Source organism: Cebus imitator, unplaced genomic scaffold, assembly GCF_001604975.1.
Source record: "Cebus imitator isolate Cc_AM_T3 unplaced genomic scaffold, Cebus_imitator-1.0 Scaffold342, whole genome shotgun sequence".
Lineage (NCBI taxonomy): Eukaryota > Metazoa > Chordata > Mammalia > Primates > Cebidae > Cebus > Cebus imitator.
The window spans coordinates 1,027,608-1,047,763 of NW_016107657.1; the positions used below are offsets into that span (position 1 = coordinate 1,027,608).

The 20,156-nt window shown below is 38.4% G+C and overlaps 1 protein-coding gene and 1 pseudogene across 6 annotated transcripts in view; both read left to right on the forward strand.

Annotated features, from left to right (window-relative positions):
- Positions 1 to 20,156, forward strand: part of KIAA1328 (KIAA1328 ortholog) — a 340,638-nt gene that overhangs the window by 274,456 nt on the left and 46,026 nt on the right. For all 6 annotated transcript variants that reach the window (XM_017505777.2, XM_017505778.2, XM_037730389.1 and 3 more), the window contains one exon: positions 9,730 to 9,911. In XM_017505777.2, the coding sequence (XP_017361266.1) occupies positions 9,730 to 9,911 (182 nt within the window). The remainder of the gene's footprint in view (positions 1 to 9,729; positions 9,912 to 20,156) is intronic.
- On the forward strand, positions 2,161 to 9,703 carry LOC119467867 (annotated as a pseudogene).

A 20,156-nucleotide genomic window follows, 5' to 3' on the forward strand; every position in this document is an offset into this window, starting at 1 on the left:
CCCACACACAAAAAATCCTTAACAAATTATCAGCAATTTAAGTTCAGGAATATGTAAAAAGCATAATACAGCTTGACTAAATAGGATTTATAACAGGAATGCAAAGTCAGCTTAACATTTGAAAATCAATCAATGTAATTTGCTATTTTAACATAATAAAAAAGGCTTTAATCTTTTTTAAAGATTAAAGGAAAACTTCATCTCAAACAGATGCAGAAAAAGCATTTGACATAACTCATCCAGTGCTTATTCATTATAGGAAGAAAAAAAGACCTCTCAGCAGCTAGAAAATTGATAGAATGTCAACAGAGATGCATCTCTTTAATAATGAACACTTTTAGGAACAAAGTAAAGATGTCCAGTCTTACCACTTTTATTCAACATTGTATAGGAGGTCCTAGTGTGATCAGGCATGAAAAATATTGAGAAGAAGTAAGCAAAACTGCCTTTATTCTCAGATAACATTATTGTATACATGGAAAAATACTAAAGAAGCTACGGAGACAAGCACTAGAATTATTAAGTGAATTTAACACAATCACAGAATATAAATTCAATGTATAAAAATAAAATTTATTTCTATATAATAATAGTAATTAGCATTGAAAATAAAAGAAAGCATTTATAGTAGCATCAAAACCATCAAATAATTAAGAATAAATTTAGCAAAAGAAGTAAAATATCTCTACACTGATAACCACAAAATACTGCTGAGACAAATTTAAGAAAACTAAATGGAAAGATATGCTCTTGAATTTGACCACTCAATATTGTTATAAATATCAAAATTATTTTCCAAACTGAATCTTAGATTCAATGCAATTTCAGTCAAAATATCAACATACTGATTTATAGAAACTGGCAAACTTATTCTGAAATTTATATGGAAATGCAAAACGACTAGAATAGCAGTGACAGTCTTTGCTATTCTAGAAGACTCAATTGAATGACTTATGCTACCTAATTTTAGGTATGTAAATTAAAATTATATAATCAATACAGGTTGGTATTAACCTTAAGGTGCATAAATAGATGAATGGAAAAGAATGGAGTCGAAAAACAAACCCACACACTCATATGCTCAACTGTTTTTTGACAATGATGCCAAGCAATTTAGTGGAAAAAGGAAGGTTTTTTAAACAAATAATGCTAAGAATATTGTATATAAATATTGGATATAAATTGGAAGAAATGAACCTTGATCCCTACCTCACACCCTAGCCAAAAAATAATTTGATCTTGAGGCATTAGAGTATGAGTCGTGTGAGAAGGTCATCCATAAAATAGGGCAGCTAGGCATAGAATATCAGAACTTGTGCTGGGTGAGGAGAGCTTCCATATGGGGACTGCACTGGCGTTGTGTGTTGGAGCTTCAGCAGAATGAGAAGGAGGTATCCATGTGGCATTTGGCCCTGCATGGGATCATATTACCCTGAGGGATGAGAAGAGCTTCCTTACAGCAGGAGTAGCCCAGTCATGGCTAGGTAGGGAATGTGTTGTAGGGGAAGAATAATTTTTTCTTCAACCCTCATAGGTTCTTAGTTGGAATGGACCTATGGTGAAAAAAAAGATTAACGAGGAAAACAAACATAAATTTATTAACACGTATGTTTCATATATACATGAAAGACATTCTGAAAATGAGTAGTTCTCAAAGAGGTAGTTTTCATTCCAGCTTTTATAGCATCTTCAATGAAGAACAGTAAAATTTTAGAAAAGGAAAGAGACAAAGGTAAAGGACTTTGAGTTCCTAAAGGTAGCAAATTGAGTCAAGACAACTAAATGGCAGATGAAGGCTAGTTAGTAAAGCTCATTAATGTAGATTCCCCTGGTGTTATTTCCAGATGATATGAGTCTAAAGTTGCCTTCAGTGTTTAACCTTTGTTCTTTCTAGTAGAAGGTGAGCAGGGTACCTTTTGTCTCTGTAAATCTGTGTTCAGCTTTTAGGCACATAAAGGGAGGGCAGAGAACTTTCCTATATTTGCTTTTTCTTTTCTTTTCTTTTCTTTTTTGAGAGTCTTGCTCTGTCACCAGGCTGGAGTTCAGTGGCACGACCTCAGCTCACTGAAACCTCCGCATGTCCTTCATTTCTTTGGGTAGCACATTTTGTCTTCTACAGTGTCCATAGGAAAGGCATATTGGCAGAAGCAGCCCAGAGGCATGTGGTGTGAGAGAGGTAGGCTGGTAAAGGTGAGTAGCTGTGGTAACAGAATATTATTTTAATACAGAAGTAGCAAGTAAGTAATTATGGTACAGGAGCTGAAAAGAAATTAGTTAGGCAGTTATTGAGGGTAAGAGAGTCCTCAGTAAGGCTTCCCTTTTAACAAAAAGCAGCCTCCAAATCATTTCTTTTCTAACAAAGAGCAGCTTGAGAAATCGAGCTGCAGACACAGATGACCAACCTCGAAGCTTGTACCAGTGAATGCCGGCAGCTGTGCCAATAGGAAAAGGTTACCTTGCCAGGTGTGTTCAACATGGAGGCACCATCTTCCCTTTTCTTTGTCAACCACATGTACAGTAAAGGAACAGGTAACATGGCACTGGCAAGGTAGAGAACATAATAAAAGATTAGGGTGGGGTGGTCACCTTCATCATGCACTGTGTAAATGGCATACTTGTTCTGACCAATCTTTTGAGCCCTATGTAAATCTGACACTGGTTCCTCAAGCTTGTCTATAAAACTCCATGCATTTTACCATGGAACCGGAAGACCCATTCAAGAGCCCCTCTCTCTCTGCAGGAGAAAGAGCTTTTCTCTTTCTCTCACCTATTAAATACCCGCTCTTAAATTCACTCCTTGTGTGCCAACATCTTTGATTTCCTTGACTTGGGGCAACAAACATTGGGTATTATCCCAGATGAATGACACCGCTTCAACTATATTAAGGAAAATGGCAGCCAGTTTTTTTCATTGTTGGAGAAGCGGTATCTATGGAAAGGGAAGAAGCTAAAATGAATCCTGTTGGTTTAGAGTTGGAATTTTGAAGATGTTAGTATAAACTCTGTATAAACTCATGTTTTTCAATATGTATATACCTATATATAGAAATGACTATATAGGTATATACACATATTTTCTTTCCGTGTCCACAATGAGGACTTGGGAGCTATGGCAATCCAATAGCTTTTTTTTTTCCCCACCCTAATATGAGGTACCAGGCCTTTTTGAAGAAATGGCTGATTCCTGGGCTGGCTCAGAAACTGGACAATATAGCAATTGTTTATGTATGATACAGCCAGCACCTGAATCAGGCCATTGGAAATGTGAATGGAAGAATTAATAGGTATCTATCTGTTTCTCCAGCCTAGATTGTATGGTCTTCTAAATCAAGGACTTATTCTTTTTCTTAAAAAAGACACATGCCAAAATTTGAGTAGTTTGTGTGCCGTTTTTCCTCTTACACTCTCATTCCCTTAAGTATCTACCTTTTCTCCCCTAGTTTTACTCACATCACTAACACCCCTTTCCTTCCTGCTGTCCCCTGAGGGTTTCTCCTACAGGTACCTTAGAGAATCCCCGTTTTGAGGAAATGCACTCTTTTCATCCTGCCTTTTTCTGAAAGAATGTTTTCTTCCAGTTTTTGCAATAACTCAATAATTTTCAACCCTATCTAGACATTAGAATCACCTATAGAACTTTTTGAAAAGGAAAGGAGAGAGTGAGAGAGGGAAGCAAACAATGTCCAGCTCCCACCCTAGACTGATTCATTTAGCTTCTACAAGTGTGTGGAACTCAGTCCATCACTCTTATTAAAAATTCCCCAGATTATTTAAATGTACTGCTAAGCTGTGAATCGCTGCCTAAAATCAGCATCTTTTCTGAGAGCATCACTTTCTAAGAGAGGCCATTCTTTCTGTCACATCTGATAAACAACAGAGAGAAGAGTGCCAGCATTTTTCTTGCAAATCTCTTTCTTTATGTGAATCTAAATATACGTCCAGTTTTACTGCAGCACTTCGTTCTTTTCCGTCTTTTGTTTTCCATCATTATCTCACTAGGACCTTGACACCCCACTCAGAGTCACTTTCTCTCCCATAACTCCTACCATCATTCTGTGAGATCCCAATATCTATATGGTTGATCTGTTCATTGCCAGACCTGAAGAATTTTTGCCTTCCTCTGTTCACTTCAGCATCATCCATGGCCACACCCAGAGCTTGCTATCACCCACTATGGTTTCATTAGAAAAATTATTGACTCTGCCATCCCAGCTTCTTCCCTTTCAGTTTATATTCTCATGTTTCTCACATACGCTATACCAAGGGTTTTTATATCTGTGGTGTTGTTGCTGTTTCATTTTTGCTTTACCTTAAAGGGATATCTACATTATTTATTTCCCATCATTTTTCTGCCAGTCTTTCAGTCCTTGTTCCCTCACTTTCCTCCTGGACCAAATGGTTGAGCTAAACTACTTCAGTGTGTTTATTTCCCTTGACCCCCAGTCTGCTGCGTTGTCCCAGTAAAATCCTAACCCTCAAGCTCTCACGCCACTTTCTCTGCTTTTTAATCTGTGCACCTGAGCCCTGCTACAAGTGTTTGATTTCTATTTCTGTTAGGGCCTCAACATTTCTGGAAAATCTTTTTCTTTTCATTCTATATTGAATTCCCTCAATACCTACTCCAAACCTTCACCTCTCTTCTTAATACCTACTTTACTTGCTCACAAGAATGACTGTATCTCCTCCTACACCAGGGAAATTGAAATTGAAGCATATTCTTACTCAACTCTGTCTCCCTCAACCCTACCACCTCTAAACTCAGTCAGCCGATAGCAAAAAGCCATGGAGTTGCTGATCAAGTTACTTTCTTGAAATATCTTCTCAGATGTTCCCTAAGTACCTCAAGCTGCAGTTAATTTTTCCCACCCTTCCCCAGTCCTCCTCTGCATTGCTTATCAACCCAAAATTCTGCGAGTCATTCTTGACTTCTCTCTCTTTTACATCAAGTTCTGCCCTCTTTACATCCTAAATATTTCTTAAACTATGTCTTTCCATTCCTACTACTGCTTCTCTATTGCAAACCTTTGTCTCTCACCAGAGCTGTTTCAGCAGGCTTCCAACTCATCCAGTTTCCTGCAGCACATTCTCTAAATGGTGCCAGAATCGTTTTTCATAAATTCAAGTTGGATCATGTCATTTTTCTCCTGAAAGCTTTTCAGTGACTCCACCGTGGCCACAAGATAGTGTTCAAGCCCCTCAGTATGGAAAATGTAACCTTTCATGATCTGACCAGCCCTATCTCACCTGCTTCATCTCCATTCCTCCCTACCCCACACCCAAAATTTGATGCTGTAATAATACCTATCTAACTTGCTCAAAATATGAGGTGAAGTTTTATTTGTTGGTACATTTGCTCATACTGTTTTCTTTTACCTAGACCATTCTTACATTTTTTTTTCTTATCTCCCAAGGTTAAGTTTGAATACTTAAGGAATCACCCTTCCCTTAAGTAGATAAAGTTAGGTGCCTTGCCCTTGCACTCATAACATCCAGTATATTCCTGAATTACTGCATTTAGCATACGGCATTAAAAATTCTGTTTCCACATCTGTCTCCACCAGTAAAATCTCTTTCAGAACAGGAACGAGGGCTTTCTCCTGTTTGTATACCCAACACCTAGCATACAATAAATACTCTGTAAATGTTTATTTTCCATTTTGCCCAGTGTAGTCCCACAGTACATATCAGGCCCATAAACTGTGTTCTTCAGTAAACATCTGATGAATATATAAATGATTGATTCATTTGGAAATTTATTAAAAAGGAATAAGGAAAGCAGAAGTTGAGATAACAGAGGTTTTCTTATGAGTGACTGGGAGGATGGTGATATCATTAAGTGAAAATGGAAACAGATGGAGGAAGTAGTTTCAAGATAAAGATATTGCATTGCTTTAGCAAGAGTTGGTTTGGGAGGCAGGAATAGACATCCCTTTACAGCTTTTCATCAGATACTTGATCAGGTCAGCAGTTTTGGCAAGCACTGTGAACTAGAAGAATCTATTTAGAAATCATACTTGAAGATATAGAGGTGTGGCAAGGATCACCAAGAAAGTACTAAGAGGGAAGAGGACAGGGATAGACTTTTGGAATGTCTACATCTAAGGGGAAAGAAGAAGTCTCCTAAAACCAGAAAACCAGTCAATGTAATATTATAAAGACCAAAGGAGAAAACATTTCAAGAAAAAATGTTTTCTTGAATTTCTTGAATTTTTATAGGGTGATCTAGTAACAACCAAGACTGTTCAAAGAAGAAAGGCATTTTGATTTGTTCTTTAAAAACTAGTTCTAGTCGGTATGTCTGTTAGAATAAATTATTGTTTTCTAGACATTCAGCAGAGAAGCAAGGAGACAGAAGATAGTTACGGAAGGGACATGATGAGAGTTTTTTGTTTGTTTTTAAATTATGAAATGCATGCCTTTTGGAAGAAATTAAAACATTCAGAGGTATATAAATTAAAGTATAAAAGTCTTTCCTGTATTTCTTCTGGTCTCTTTTAGTTTGACATTTATCCATCCAGAACTTTAAAAATATTTTTCTATATTTTTGTTTCTATAAAAATGAGATCACATTATATATTCTATTATTGCAAATTGCTTTTATTTTATTTTAATAGCATGTCATGAAGTTTCTCCACATCAGTATGAATAATTACCTCATTTTTAGTGGCTGAATAGTGTTCTTTATGAGTACGTACCATTATTTATTTATTCATTCTCTTACTGAATGATATTTGCCTTCAGTTTTTCACTATTACAAATAATTCTCCAGTGATTATCTTTGAACAAATATTCTCATGCTGTTGTTCATGTAATTCTGTGGGAGAAATTCTTTTTTTTTTTTTTGAAGACAGAGTCTCACTCTGTCTCCCAGGCTGGAGTGCAGTGGCATGATCATAGCTCACTGTAAACTCAAACTCCTGGGTTCAAGCTATCCTGCTGCCTCAGCTTCCAAGTAGCTGGAACTATGGGCACATGCCACCATGTCTAGCTAGTTTAAAAAAAATTCTTTAGAGATGGGGTCTTGCTGTGTTGCCCAGTCTGATCTCAAATTCCTGGCCTCAAGTGTGGGATAAAAGTAGAACTGTTGGAAGAGGGATGCATTTTCATTTTGTGTTGACAAGTCACCCACAAAAAGGTGATACCCATTTGCGGTTCCTGTAGTAGCTATTAAACTGCTCTTGTCACCATACCCTCACTGACACTGGGTATTAATGGAGGATCTGCTCTTGTTTGTAGCCCTAGGAAACAATCCCGTTTAGAGGAGGAGTTTGTAAGTTATAAGAAAAAGAGATGATTGACAGGCCATAGTCACAGAGGGGATGGGTCAAGATGGTATCAAGAGTGCATATAAAAGGTAAAAAAAATTTTTTTGAGACATTAAGAGAGGAATAGTAGATGAGTGAATATGGAAATAAATACAAATGAAGGAAGAAATTTTTCATATAGTCATCTTTATTTTAGGGAAATTACAAGCCAAGTTCCCAGTTGAGATGGAGGATTACCAAGACAGAATTTTGAATAAAGGTACAGAAAAGCCTCTGTGAAAATGCTGTAAAGAAGCAGAAGGCAGTCAGTATTGGGAGTTCATCTGAGCTGAGAATGAATCAATTTGGGGGAAGCCACTAGTTGGGGTCACATTAATTTCTCTGCAAGAACAACCAGAGACGTAGTCATTGGATTTGCCTGGGTTTGGGGCTTCTGGGTCGATGTAAATTTAAATAACATTCATAATAAGGTACTTTTATTTTCCGTATTTTCCTGTTCCCTGAGTGCAATTTGTATAACCTAAGGTACACATCTTCTGGTCGGTCTGCACAGGAAAATGGTCCATGTTCTGGTTTAAAAAAAAAAAAAGGAGAGAGTATCACTTTTATACATTTTCTTGTGCCCACCATATAAAGCCGTGTAACTAATAATTTTATTTTCTTTATATAATTCTGAACGTAAAGCCATTTACTTTCTTGGTTTTTATTAATAAATTATGATAGGAGCAAACACTGCTAAAAATTCTGATTGATATAAACCAGAGACATTTATATAAGAATATGTGATTTAGAGCAAAGCAGCTGGCGGAGCAGAATAGATCTTGAGGTCAGCCACGTCATCTGAGCCTCCCCCACCACCACAGCCCCCCACCTATCACGCTTCAGTCGTGCTCCTGGACACCCCTCGGACCCGTGAGTGCTCACCATACCCTCTGCGGGGCAGTGTGGTCCCGAGCCTACTGCCCACTCGCTGGAGGACAGCCTTCTCAGCAACAGTGTGGGCTTCACAGGGCCCCATCTACAAAGGAGTCTGCAAATGTTTCTGGTGATCCCAAGGCCCTGGCTTCATTACCCCCGCCGATCTTCCTGCAGGTCTCTGACGTGGAAGGGGAATATGTCTCAGGTGAAGGCGATGAGATCACCTATAAGATGTACTCCATCCCACCCAAGAATGAGAAGGTGCAGGCCGTGGAGGTTGTCATTACCCACCTGGCACCAGGCAGCAAGCATGAGACCTGGTCCGGGCGTGTCATCAGCTCCTAGAAGACGCTGGAAGCACCCCTTCTCCTGTGCCTTTGAGAGACTTTGCAGGGAGTAGGTGGCAGACACTGGAGACGACATTCTTCCATAGGAGAAGGGGCTTTGCCGGGGCATGGCCCCTTTCAAGTATCTCCTGGAGGAAGGGGTGTGGGGGGCAGGCATGGGGTGCCCCTGGCCACCAGCACAGCCTCTGACCATGGCAACAATGTCTCACCATCTGAAGAGCATTAAAAGCATTTAAAAAGGAAAAAAAAAAAAGAATATGAGATTTGAATCCTGGTCAAAGGCCACCTGGAATAAGTGATAGACCTAGCAACACTCCATTCAGCTTATTCTTGTCTAGAGATTCCCTCTGCTTCTGGGGAGTTTAAACATTTTAATTTTAGAATCTTGTTTTTTGAGTAGCTGCCTCTGTGTATTTCCAAGTCTTTTTCTTTAATTTTCACATTGTTTATGGGCATGGGGAAGACAAAAGCCAAGTGTCATGAGTTTGTTGTGATCTTAAATTAGAGGAAACAGTGGAATAGCGAGAGATAACACATCTTTAGAACATTTCTGCCTAAAATAAGAAAATGTTATAAGAAGAAATGTGCTAATGGTGGGAACACAGTTTATTAAAGAAGAAAATACATACATGTGTTCATTTTCATTAAAATGCCTTTTATTCTGCATTTGTCTTGTTGACCTTTTAATGAACTTATGTAAGTATGGAGTCTAGTTCTTCCACATGCACTATTACACTACTCCTTACGTGCTCTGGGTACATAATAAATACCAATAACAATTGAAAATTAGAAGTACAAATGCATTTCGAGGCACGTTGGTGATATTTTAATCCCTAGTGTTCATTTTTAGTACTTGGAAAACATCTTAGATATGCAAGTCTTGTTTTAGCATACTTTTTATTTCTATAGATAGTCTGGTTCTTAGTCATACTCTGTGGCTTTATCAGCTGTTTCATCAGTTTGAGTCTCATTTCCCCAACTCCCAGGATAAGCTTTTGAGACTAAAGACCATTTCTTTTCCAAAATTTTTGTGACAGCACACAAAATAGAGGTTGAGTAAATTATTTAAATTATACCTCAGTAAAAAGTAAGATAAAGTTCTTAATGAATTGCATTTCAGCCCATGCTGAATTTAAATATCTCTATGATCTGTATCCCCTTCTATGCCTTCAACAGTTCATTCATCATTGTTCTTTCAGTTCATTAAAGTCAAACTGTAATGGCTCGCTGCTTGGAACGTCATCATCCATTAAAAAGTACCAAGACTCCCCAAACAGTGGAGAGAATAGGAAGGAGAAGAAGACAGTTGGGTTTCATTCGCATATGAAAGATGATGCCCAGTGGTCATGTCAAAAGAAAGATACACGTAGACCCCAAAGAGGTAAGTTTAACAACTGTAGTAGCAAATGAGAAACTGGCAGGGGAAGGTAGTTGCTAGCCAATGAATTTCAGATGATTTCCTACAATGTTGAGCAAAAGTTAAATGTTATACACTGAAGTGTGCCTGCACGGCCACAGGTAACACATCTATGGGATTAGTGAATTGTGTCTGCATTTTTCTTAGAATACTGGTATGAAAAACTGTATCTAAATTGTCCCTCTTTTTGCAAGCAACAAGTGTTAAGAATTAGTCAGCAGTAAGTATGTTCATATTCTAAACTAATGTTCCAAGTGAGTAAAGAGGGCAAGATATTGAACATAAATCTCTCCTGGAAAAATAAACTCTAACAACTACAGTTAATCCTCAATTGACTGGAAACATGGGAAGGGTGGAGGGGAGATCATGGACAACTCCCCATATTCTGACTGAAACAAACTTCACAAGTGTAAAGCATATATTGCCTAGCAATCTTTTAAATGTCAATAATATTTCCTATTATGTGGTAGATTCTTTTTTTTTTTTTTTTTTTTTCAGACAGCCTCACACTGTCACCAGGCACCAGGCTGGAGTGCAGTGGTGTGATCTCGGCTCACTGCAACCTCTGCCCCCCAGGTTCAAAGGTTTAAGCAATTCTCCTGCCCCTGCCTCCCAAGTAGCTGGGACTACAGGCACATACCACCACACCCAGCTAATTTTTGTATTTTTTAGTAGAGACGGGGTTTCACCATGTTGGTCAGGATGGTCCCAATCTCTTGACCTTGTGATCTGCCCATCTCAGCCTCCCAAAGTGCTGGGATTACAGGCGTGAGCCACCATGCCTGGCCTGGTAAATTCTTTTTAAAAATCAGTTATAACTATATTAAATGTTGGGTGAAGCAAATTTGTTTCCCAGTTGTTCCTGGAGAGGCTTTTGGCTTAATCTATCCTGGCATCCTTAAAGGAATGACTTTGGAAAAGAACGGAGCAAGTCTGCGCTTCATTATACGGAAAAGATGTACAGGAAACAAAAGGCCAAAAAGACCTCTGAGCCCTGTCCTGCCCACACCTCTTTCCCAGGTGTCTTTTTTCCCTTCCCACGACCATTAACCCTGATTTCCTTCTTACTTACCTCTTTTTCTACTGGGGCCACACCTTTCTACCACTGGTGTCATACAACCTACTTTTCATAATCTCTATAGCCACTCTCACATTTATTTATTTGAAAATTGGGCAGTTCTTTGTGAGATCTTGCAGGTGTACATCTCCCTGCGTTTCTTCATTTGCTACTAGCTCTGCCATGCTTTTTGGTTTAGATTATGATTAATCTAGAAATTGTTTAATCCTCTACCAGGTAATTGAGAGATGATAATCAGTTCAAATTTTGGGGGGAGGACTATCCACAATTTGAAAAAAAGCAAAAGTATGTTTTGTTTGACATAAGACAAAGAAAGGTTTTGTAGACTTCCATTGCTTTAGAACAACTTAGAAGCTGCTTTCTGGACATTGCTTCCCAAACTAAAAATTAAATTGAAGAAATTTTATGAGATAGAATCTTTACTTTCTCTGTTAGCAGTCCTTCAGAAATGGAAAACTCTTACCTCAGCTTCCTCTGTTCGTAGTCATTGCACTTTGGAGAGTGAAGAATTAGCCACAATTGGTGTGGTAGTTACACTGCAAGGTTTAACATAGTCTTCAGTTAACTTGTCTACAAAGTTGTGTTGTGTGGCAGCACTAAGATAAAATGGCAAGATGAGAAAAATATAGTGTAATAGCAAAAGAACGAATAACTTGTGTTATTGGTTAATACCACAGCCACAGTAGAAAGCAGCAATTGAAAAGGCACTTTGAGAAAGATATCATCAGGCCAGCCCTTGCTGTGGTGAAGGTTAATCTCTCCTGGGCCTAGCTACAGAAGTCAGAAGCCTGAAAAGGGCTTGTGTCCAAAAAAAATCAATTTCTAATTTGAAACAAAATCATTTTTGACTAACCGGGGTTCAGAACCCATTACTTTTTGCTGTATAGTCTGCTGACATTTCAGCACTTTCTGTTGTGCACAATGAATCCTAATAGTCATTTTATAATGTTGCTATACCAATCAATTTAACCAAGAGAAAGCTGTTACAATTCTGCAAAGTTTTCAGGAACAGTTTTCACTCGTGGTTTTATTTTCTTTCCATTAGGTTTTTCCCCCCCTTTTTTTGTGGGGTTGGGGAAAGGCTGTAGTGTTGCTCTAAAAAAAAAAGAATAGAAACTTTTTCATCTTTTTAAGAGTTTTTATTTTAAAGCATTCACGGGAACTACTGACTTTCTGTTCTGCTCTCTTTTATCCTAATATGGAGCTGTTAGCAAAATTATGGTCTACATGACCATTGAATTGGCAGAAGTTGCCCGTTTGAGCCGTTCTGCCCATCACACAGCTAGAGTATGCAGATTACAGTACAGGGCAGAGTGATTGCATTGGCATTTGCTGTGGCCCACAACCACGTGGGAGATAGAAACTTTCCGTGGATGTTGTGGTAGACTTGGAAACTCTGTTTATCATAAGGCGAATGACCTGGCACAAATGACCTAAGTTACACTGCTTGGTTTAGCACCTTCTTAATTGCTTTTCCCTCTTTAGTGTGTCTGAATTTTTTAATACACTTTTCTTCTGACTTATATCTTTTGTTTCTTTTGTTGTTATCCTTTACTCATTAAGTACTACATAGGACATTTACTATAGGACCATTAATCTTTATTACCAGTCTCTTACTCCCTTACCTCTCCTATCCTCCTCACCGTTCTGCCAGCTTTATTGATGCTAAACATGTAAAAAAATAAATAAATAAAAAGAAGAAGACCAAACTGTTGTCTCAAGAAACAACCTTACCAACAGCAAAAATATGTATTGTCAAAATTACGCTTAAGATATATAAACTTGTTCATGCATCAGTTTTAGTTGCAGTTGCTTTTATTGAGCTATGTGGAACGGGGAGATAATACTTGGGAAAATCTAAACTTGAGTAAAGAACTTTTAAAAGGCATAAATCTGGAAACACCCAATCTTTATTTTTCTTTTTTCATCCTTTGCAGCCTCAAAACATTTTTGACCAGCTTGCCTAGAATCTCCCTTTCCTGAGGAATCATCGATATTCCCTTTTATCAGAGCCTTCAAAGCTGAGGGCATTTTTTTTCTTGTTATGTTGATGGGCTAGCAGAGGCACTGAAGCCACTGAGTACACATTTTCCAGAACTGAAATGTTAAACCTCTGATCTTGGCACTGCCCGTTCCTAAGTCAGGCTGTGAAACCTGACTTTGGCCACTCCCCTCCTCCTTTTTGTTCCTCCTTCTTGAATCTCTACATTCCCTTAAACTGTTGGCAGAGGCGGAACCTAGAGCAATTTCGGTTTACTTGATGGTATTGATTGTGCCCTTCATTTTGTCTTCGGGGTTTTCTTAGATTATATGATTTTATATAGTAGCTGCCACTAGTTAAGGTCCACTAGTAACTCCCAAACACATTTTTTTCTTTTACTGGAAGATGATTGTTGTAGACTCAGCTGAAGTGAAGAATGATCTTAGAAGCTCCTAGTTGTTCTAAGTGAGCCTGTGCTTAAAATGATGTGAGTGCTCTTCATAGCCCCAGGTGGGTTAAAGTACAAGACATGCTTAAAGAAATGAGCAATTGGCTAGGTGCGTAGCTCACACCTGTAATCCCAGCACTTTGGGAGGCTGAGGCAGGTGGATCACCTGAGGTCAGGAATTTGAGACCAGCCCAGCCAACATAGTAAAATCTCGTCTCTACTAAAAATAGAAAAAAATTAGCTGGGTGTGGTGGTGCACACCTGTAGTCCCAGCTACTCAGGAAGATGAGGCAGAAGAATTGCTTGAGCCCGGGAGGCAGAGGTTTCAGTGAGCCAAGATTGCTCCACTCCACTCCCTCCTGGGTGACATCGAGCAAGACTCTGTCTAAAGGAAAAATAAAGAAAAGAAAAGCACTGCCTTAAGAGTTAAGAAAATATGGTGGGGGGAAGGTTCTATTGTCTTTTATTTTAATGAGGTTTAATTTATTTATTTATTAATTTTTTGTTTTAAAGATGGGGTTTCGCCATGTTGGTCATACTGGTCTTGAACTCCCAACCTCAGGTGATCCACCCCCCTTGGCCTCCAAAGTGCTTGGATTACAGGCGTGAGCCACCACATCCAGCCAATGAGGTTTAATGTATGTACACGAAATCGCAGAGGTCTTAAATGTATGGTTTGATAAATTTTGAAAATTATATATGCCCATGTAACCACTACCCCAATTAAGATATAGTACATTTCCATTTTCAGTAAATCCTCATGCTCCTTTCTAGTCAATCCCCCTGAGGCCTTTCTTCTTGGCTGCTGATGGCTGCCTTCTCACTGTGTCCTCACATGGCCTTTTCTGTGCTTGCATCCCTGGGAATGCTTCCTCTTATAAGGACATCAGTCACTCTCAGGCCCACCCCTAGGACCTCATTCAACTTAATTACCTCTTTAAAGATCCTGTCTCCAAATACAGTCACATTCTGAGGTGTCCTAGATTTTAGGACTTCAGTGTATTAATTAGAAAGGCGCAACTAAGTCCATAACAACCACTTTCTTTCCAACTGTTATGCCTTTTCTTCTCTTTCTTATCTAATTAGACCATGTAGGGATTTTATTACAATATAGAATACAATGAGAAAAGTAGATTTCCATGCCTTGTTCCCAATTTTATAGGGAAAAGATAGTCTTTCACCATTAAGTATGATTTTAGCTGGAGTCTTGTTCTTCCTAGCATGGCTGCAGTCTAGAAGATGGCAGCCTGCTGCCCTCTGAGGAAGCAGAGCAGACCCTGTTCTCAAGGTATTGTTTCTCTGTTTCAGCCTGTTCGTGGATTCCCTACAGGGGTGACACAGGGAGCCTGCCTCTGTTTTGTTTGACTCAACTTTCTCTGGGCAGAGAGTGGCTACATATAGGACATTCCTTGAAAACATTGAAAATCAGATGAACACACCACTGGCACCTGGGCTTAAAAAAACAAATAACAATGAAGCAAACAATAGACACACCAAAAAATTAGATAATCTAGAAGAAATAGAAAAATTGCTAGAAACACACTAACTACCAAAACTGTCTGAAGAAAAATAAATAGAAGATCTGAATAGACCTGTATTATAAGCAAAAAGATTGGATCAGTAATCAAAACCTCCCAACAAAGACAAGCAAGGACCAGATGGCTTCACTGATGAATTCTACCAAACATTTTAAGAATTAACACAAATTCTTCTCAGACTCTTCCAGAAAATATAAGAGGAAAGAATACATCCTAATGAAACCAGAAAAGTTCCCCTATCCCCCTTACAGGGTGTGTGATTTGGGAGTGGCTTGCTTCTTCAGTGCCCTGCTGCTCAAACCTCTAGGGGGAGCATGCAGATGGGCAGGTTGTGGGGCCGTGGCAGCGTCTAGGGGTGGATGTTTACAGCTCCTGAAGCCCCAGTGGGCATGAGCTACCACGTGCTCTGTTAGTTTTGCCGTCTACAGATGGCTTGTGTTAATCATCTCACTTAGACCCTCTAGCCTAAGGTTTCTAGCATTAGTGTACCAGAAAAATTGGATCACACAGGGGCTTGGAGAATGAATGCAAGTTTTCATTGGATGGTGGGAGTAGCGCTCAGCAGATGGATGGGGAGCCAGAAGGTGGATGGAGTGGGAAGGTAGTTTTACCCTGGAGCTGGGCTGCTCAGTGGCTGGACTCTCCTCCAACCCCTCTGGCCAAATTTCCCTTGCTGTCTGCGTCATTCCACCAGTCAATGGCCTGCTGGCATCTGCTAGTGCCTGTCGGTGTGTTCTTCTGCTTTTCTTGATGTCTAGCTGCTTGTGTCCCTTCCCACTAACGTCTTGGGGTATTTTATGGGCACAGGATGGCGGTGTAGCAGGCCAGGGTGGTCTTGGAAAATGCAACATTTGGGTGCAAAACAGGAGTGCCTGTCCTCACCTAGGTCCGTGGGCACAGGACTAATGGTGGAGCCCTCACCAGGGACCCTGCCCTTTTCCTCCCAGCATTTCCCTTCCTCCCCTCCCATGTCACTAACTTGTTTTAAGAAACCAGCATTACCCTGATATCAAAGCCAGAGACAGATGTCACAAGAAAAGCAAACTATAGACCAGTATTCTTTATGAATATGGATGAAAATATCCTTAACAAAATACTAGCAAGCCGGATACAGCATATTAAAAGGATTATGTATCATAACTGAGATGTAGCCCAGGAATACAAAGGTAGTTCAACATATAAAAATCAATCAATGTAATACACATTAATAGAATGCTGGAATAACCACATGATCATCTTAGTTTACACAGAAAAAGGATTTGACAAAATTCAACATTCTTTCATGATCTGTCCAACTTTATAGGAAATTGTTTGTTGACTCTGCCAAAGTAGGTCAGCAAGGACAAGGAAAAGTTTTGGAAGAGTACACGTGAAAAGTTGTTATAGGACAGAACAGAAGTGGCACATATAGTGTCCACTGGCTTCCCACCTGACCACATATAATTACAAGGAGGATTAGAGTCCGGATGTGTACCTGGGAAGAAGGAAGGAGTACGTTTTAGTGGATAAACTGGCAGCATCTGCCACAGCAGCATTCTTCATAATATCCCCAAACCAGAAATATTCCAAATGTCCCTCAACAGCAGAATGGATGGAAAGTCATAAATGCATACAGTGGAATAGTACTTAGCAAAGAAAACAAAGAAACTGCAGTGCATAAAAATTATCAGCATAGGTAAATTTTGCAGACAATTGAAAGACTCAAAAATAATATATATAATATGTTTCTATTTTATAAAGTTCAAAAGCAACAAAACTAAATGACATGTCTAACTAAATACGTAAATGGTAGAACTATAAAGAATAGAAAAGAAATAATTATTAGAATAGTTGAGTCCCCTGGAGGTGAGAAGGAGTTGTGACTGGGGATGGATACTGGTGATGTATCTGGGCGGCAGTGCTGCCAGGGCTTGCTTTCTTGATCTGAGAATGGGTTACACTGGTGTTTTCTTTATAATTTATTCTTTAAACTAAACTGAATAGATAATATGGTGCAGCTCTTTTAAAAATGTAAAATAAAACAAAGGGCCCAGAAACAGAATTTTCTTAAACACTGAGCTCTAAGAAAAAAAATTACCATGAAATATACCCAGCTATATCTAAGTAGGACATAATCCATTATATGCACTTCCATCTGTGCATGTGAAAATATATGTGCAGGTTTTTTTAGGTAAATGCATCCATATATATTATATGTATGTAAACATATACATTTATATATGAAACTGATTAGCCCAATAATATTCTTATCAGCATTTGTTGTTATTGTGTGTGTGTGTGTGTGTATGTGTGTGTTTAAATATACAGGAATATAGAGTTCCATGAATATACGTAACTAATTATTGGGATGCTTAATATTAAATAAAATTTATAAAGGAAACAAAATTAAAAGCTGATATATAGCTTTCTGGAAATACAATAAGGAATAGAGATAATTAAGAAAAAAGAAGAGTTAAACTTGGTCTTTGCTTTACAGCATTCTTATCCTTTTTGGGGTCTCATAACCTTTCAGAATTAGGTAAAAGATATGGTTTCTTTCTTTAGAGAAATAAATGAGAACACGTATATACATTGCTGTGCCTACAATTATGACGTATTTGCATGTATACATTCTTGAATTATAAACATCCCTGAACCATCTGTTAAAATTCCTTCTTTAAATTGTCCCCAGTATTCTGTGATAGTGACTGAAAATATATTTATATTCTGTCACTACCAGGCATTTCTTCTTCCCTTTCACCTCATTCACAAATCCCTTTCAATTCTTTCTACTCCTATTTGTCCATCTTAATTTCCTCTTACATCACCTAGGATTCTACCCAGACAATTGTATTAGTAGTGAACTGCTTTGCCTGCCTTTATTCTATCTATTCCACTGTATTCTAAATTCTGCCACAAAATTAATCTCTCCAAAGACCTGTTTGGTTTTTTTTTTTTTTTTTGTTTTTTTTTTTTTTTTTTTTTTTTTTTTTTTTTTTTTTTTTTTTTTTTTTGGTCGTTGTTACAGTTTTATTTTTGAGTCCATCTAAAATAATGCTTACAAGTTTGCCATACAGAGCCAAACAGATCTTGATTGCATTCAAAACCCAGCTTTGCTCTTACTAGCTGGGTGATAATGGATATGCTGCTTGACCTTTTTACAATTTCCACTTCCTTATCTATAAAATAAGGACAATAATATAATTTAAAGACTGTTGTAAGGATTAATGAGATAATATATTTAAAGTGATTAGCAGGGTATAAGGACATAGTAATGTTCAGTAACTATTTCCTGACTAAATATTTAGACTTGAGGTTTTCTATTTAATGCTTTTGCTAACGTAAGTCTCTGTCTCCCATTTCATGCTCATCATTCTTTCGTATCAAAGAATCCTACCTCCTACATCAAATGTTCCCTAAATGCTATAGCCAAATGTGATCTCTCCCACTTCTTAATTCCTCAGACTTTTCATAGTACATATTACGGCAGCGTAACATAATGGCCAAAGCTCTCGGGTCGTCTTGGACATAGATACTAGCTCCATCACTTATTAGCTCGGTGACCTTGGGCAGATCACATAGGCTCTTTATGGCTTATTTTCCTTATCTGCAAATTTGTTATAAAAATATTATCACAAAGAGTTTTTATGAAAATAAAACATGATTTCTAAAAAAGGTAAAACAATAGAGCTACAGAGGGCGCTAGGACCAGACCAAGGCAGGGGGCAGGTATTACCTACAGATGAGCAAGAGGGAAACTTCTAGAGCAAGGAGATATTCTAAAACTGGATTTTAAAAAGAAATATGTAATATCATGGAACTTATTTTAAAAAACTGGCTTGTTTTTATATGCTTTCATAGCTATATAAAGTTACTATTTATCAAACGCTACAGTTAAAATGAGTAAATCTTATGATACTCAAATGATACCTCAATAAAACTTATTCACACTAAGCATATTATATGTATTAGTAGTTATGATCTTATACTGCCTTGTGTTATCTGTGGTTTTGGTTTTGTTTTATTCTTGAGACAGAGTCTTGCTCCGTTGCCCAGGCTGGAGTGCAGTAGCATAACCATAGCTCACTGCAGCCTCAGCCCCCTGGGATCAAGGGATCCTCCTGCCTCAACCTCCTGAATAGCTAGGACTAGGACTACAGGCACATGCCACCACACCTGGCTAATTTTATTTTTTATAGAAACAGGATCTTACTGTGTTGCCCAGGCTGGTCTCCAGCTCCTGGCCGTGATCCTCCTGCCTTGGCCTCCCAAAGTGCTAGGATTACAGGCATCAGCCACTGTGCCCATCCTTTATGTCTCTTTATGTGATTGTCAAGAGTGTCTCATGTCCTCATTATATCTTCCTTCCCTTTCCCATAAACTGAGCCTGAACTTAATCCTAGCACTGTCCAGTATTAGTATGTGCTTGTTTGGGTTGAGAGTACCACAGATTTCTATATGTAAGGAAGACTGAACTGTGCATTTAGAGGCTGGTCTTTTACATCTATACATAATAGATTAGTGGGACCCCATCTGTACAAAAATAAAAATAAAAAAATTAGCTCGGCATAGTGTCACACATCTGTAGTCCCAGATACTCAAGAGGCTGAGGCAAGAGGGTCTCTTGGGCCCAGGAGGTCGAGACTGCAGTGAACTGTGATTGCACCACTACACTCCAGCCTAGCGATAGAGTGAGACCCTGTCTCAATAAACAAAGAAACAAACATAGTAGAGAATAGTTTATGATAAGAGTGTAGGTTTTGAAGCCAAGGATAATGGTGATCATTTTGATGCTAACCTCTACAGCTGTAAGACTCTGGCCTTCTCTATGCCTGATGGTTTCTGGTTGCACACAACCTCTTGCCATTCCCAAAGTTAGTATGCTGCACTCCTGGCATTTTAGGGTCTGGTATTCCCAGCACTCCAAAGCTTTTTGTTATTGTGAATACTCTCCCTTTCTTCAAAGAGTGGATCCTCCCAAATAACTTCATGCATCCTGGATAACAGTTTTCAAAGAACCAGAAGAAAAATTGTGAATGGGATTCTTATAGTCTTCCAAGATAAATACAGCAATATTTTATGTTGTTTAGAAAATAATAAATAAAAAAATAAAAACAATATTTCTGTCCATACCATCTTTTTATTTAGCACTCCAGAAGAGAAAAGTAATTACAAACTAAACATT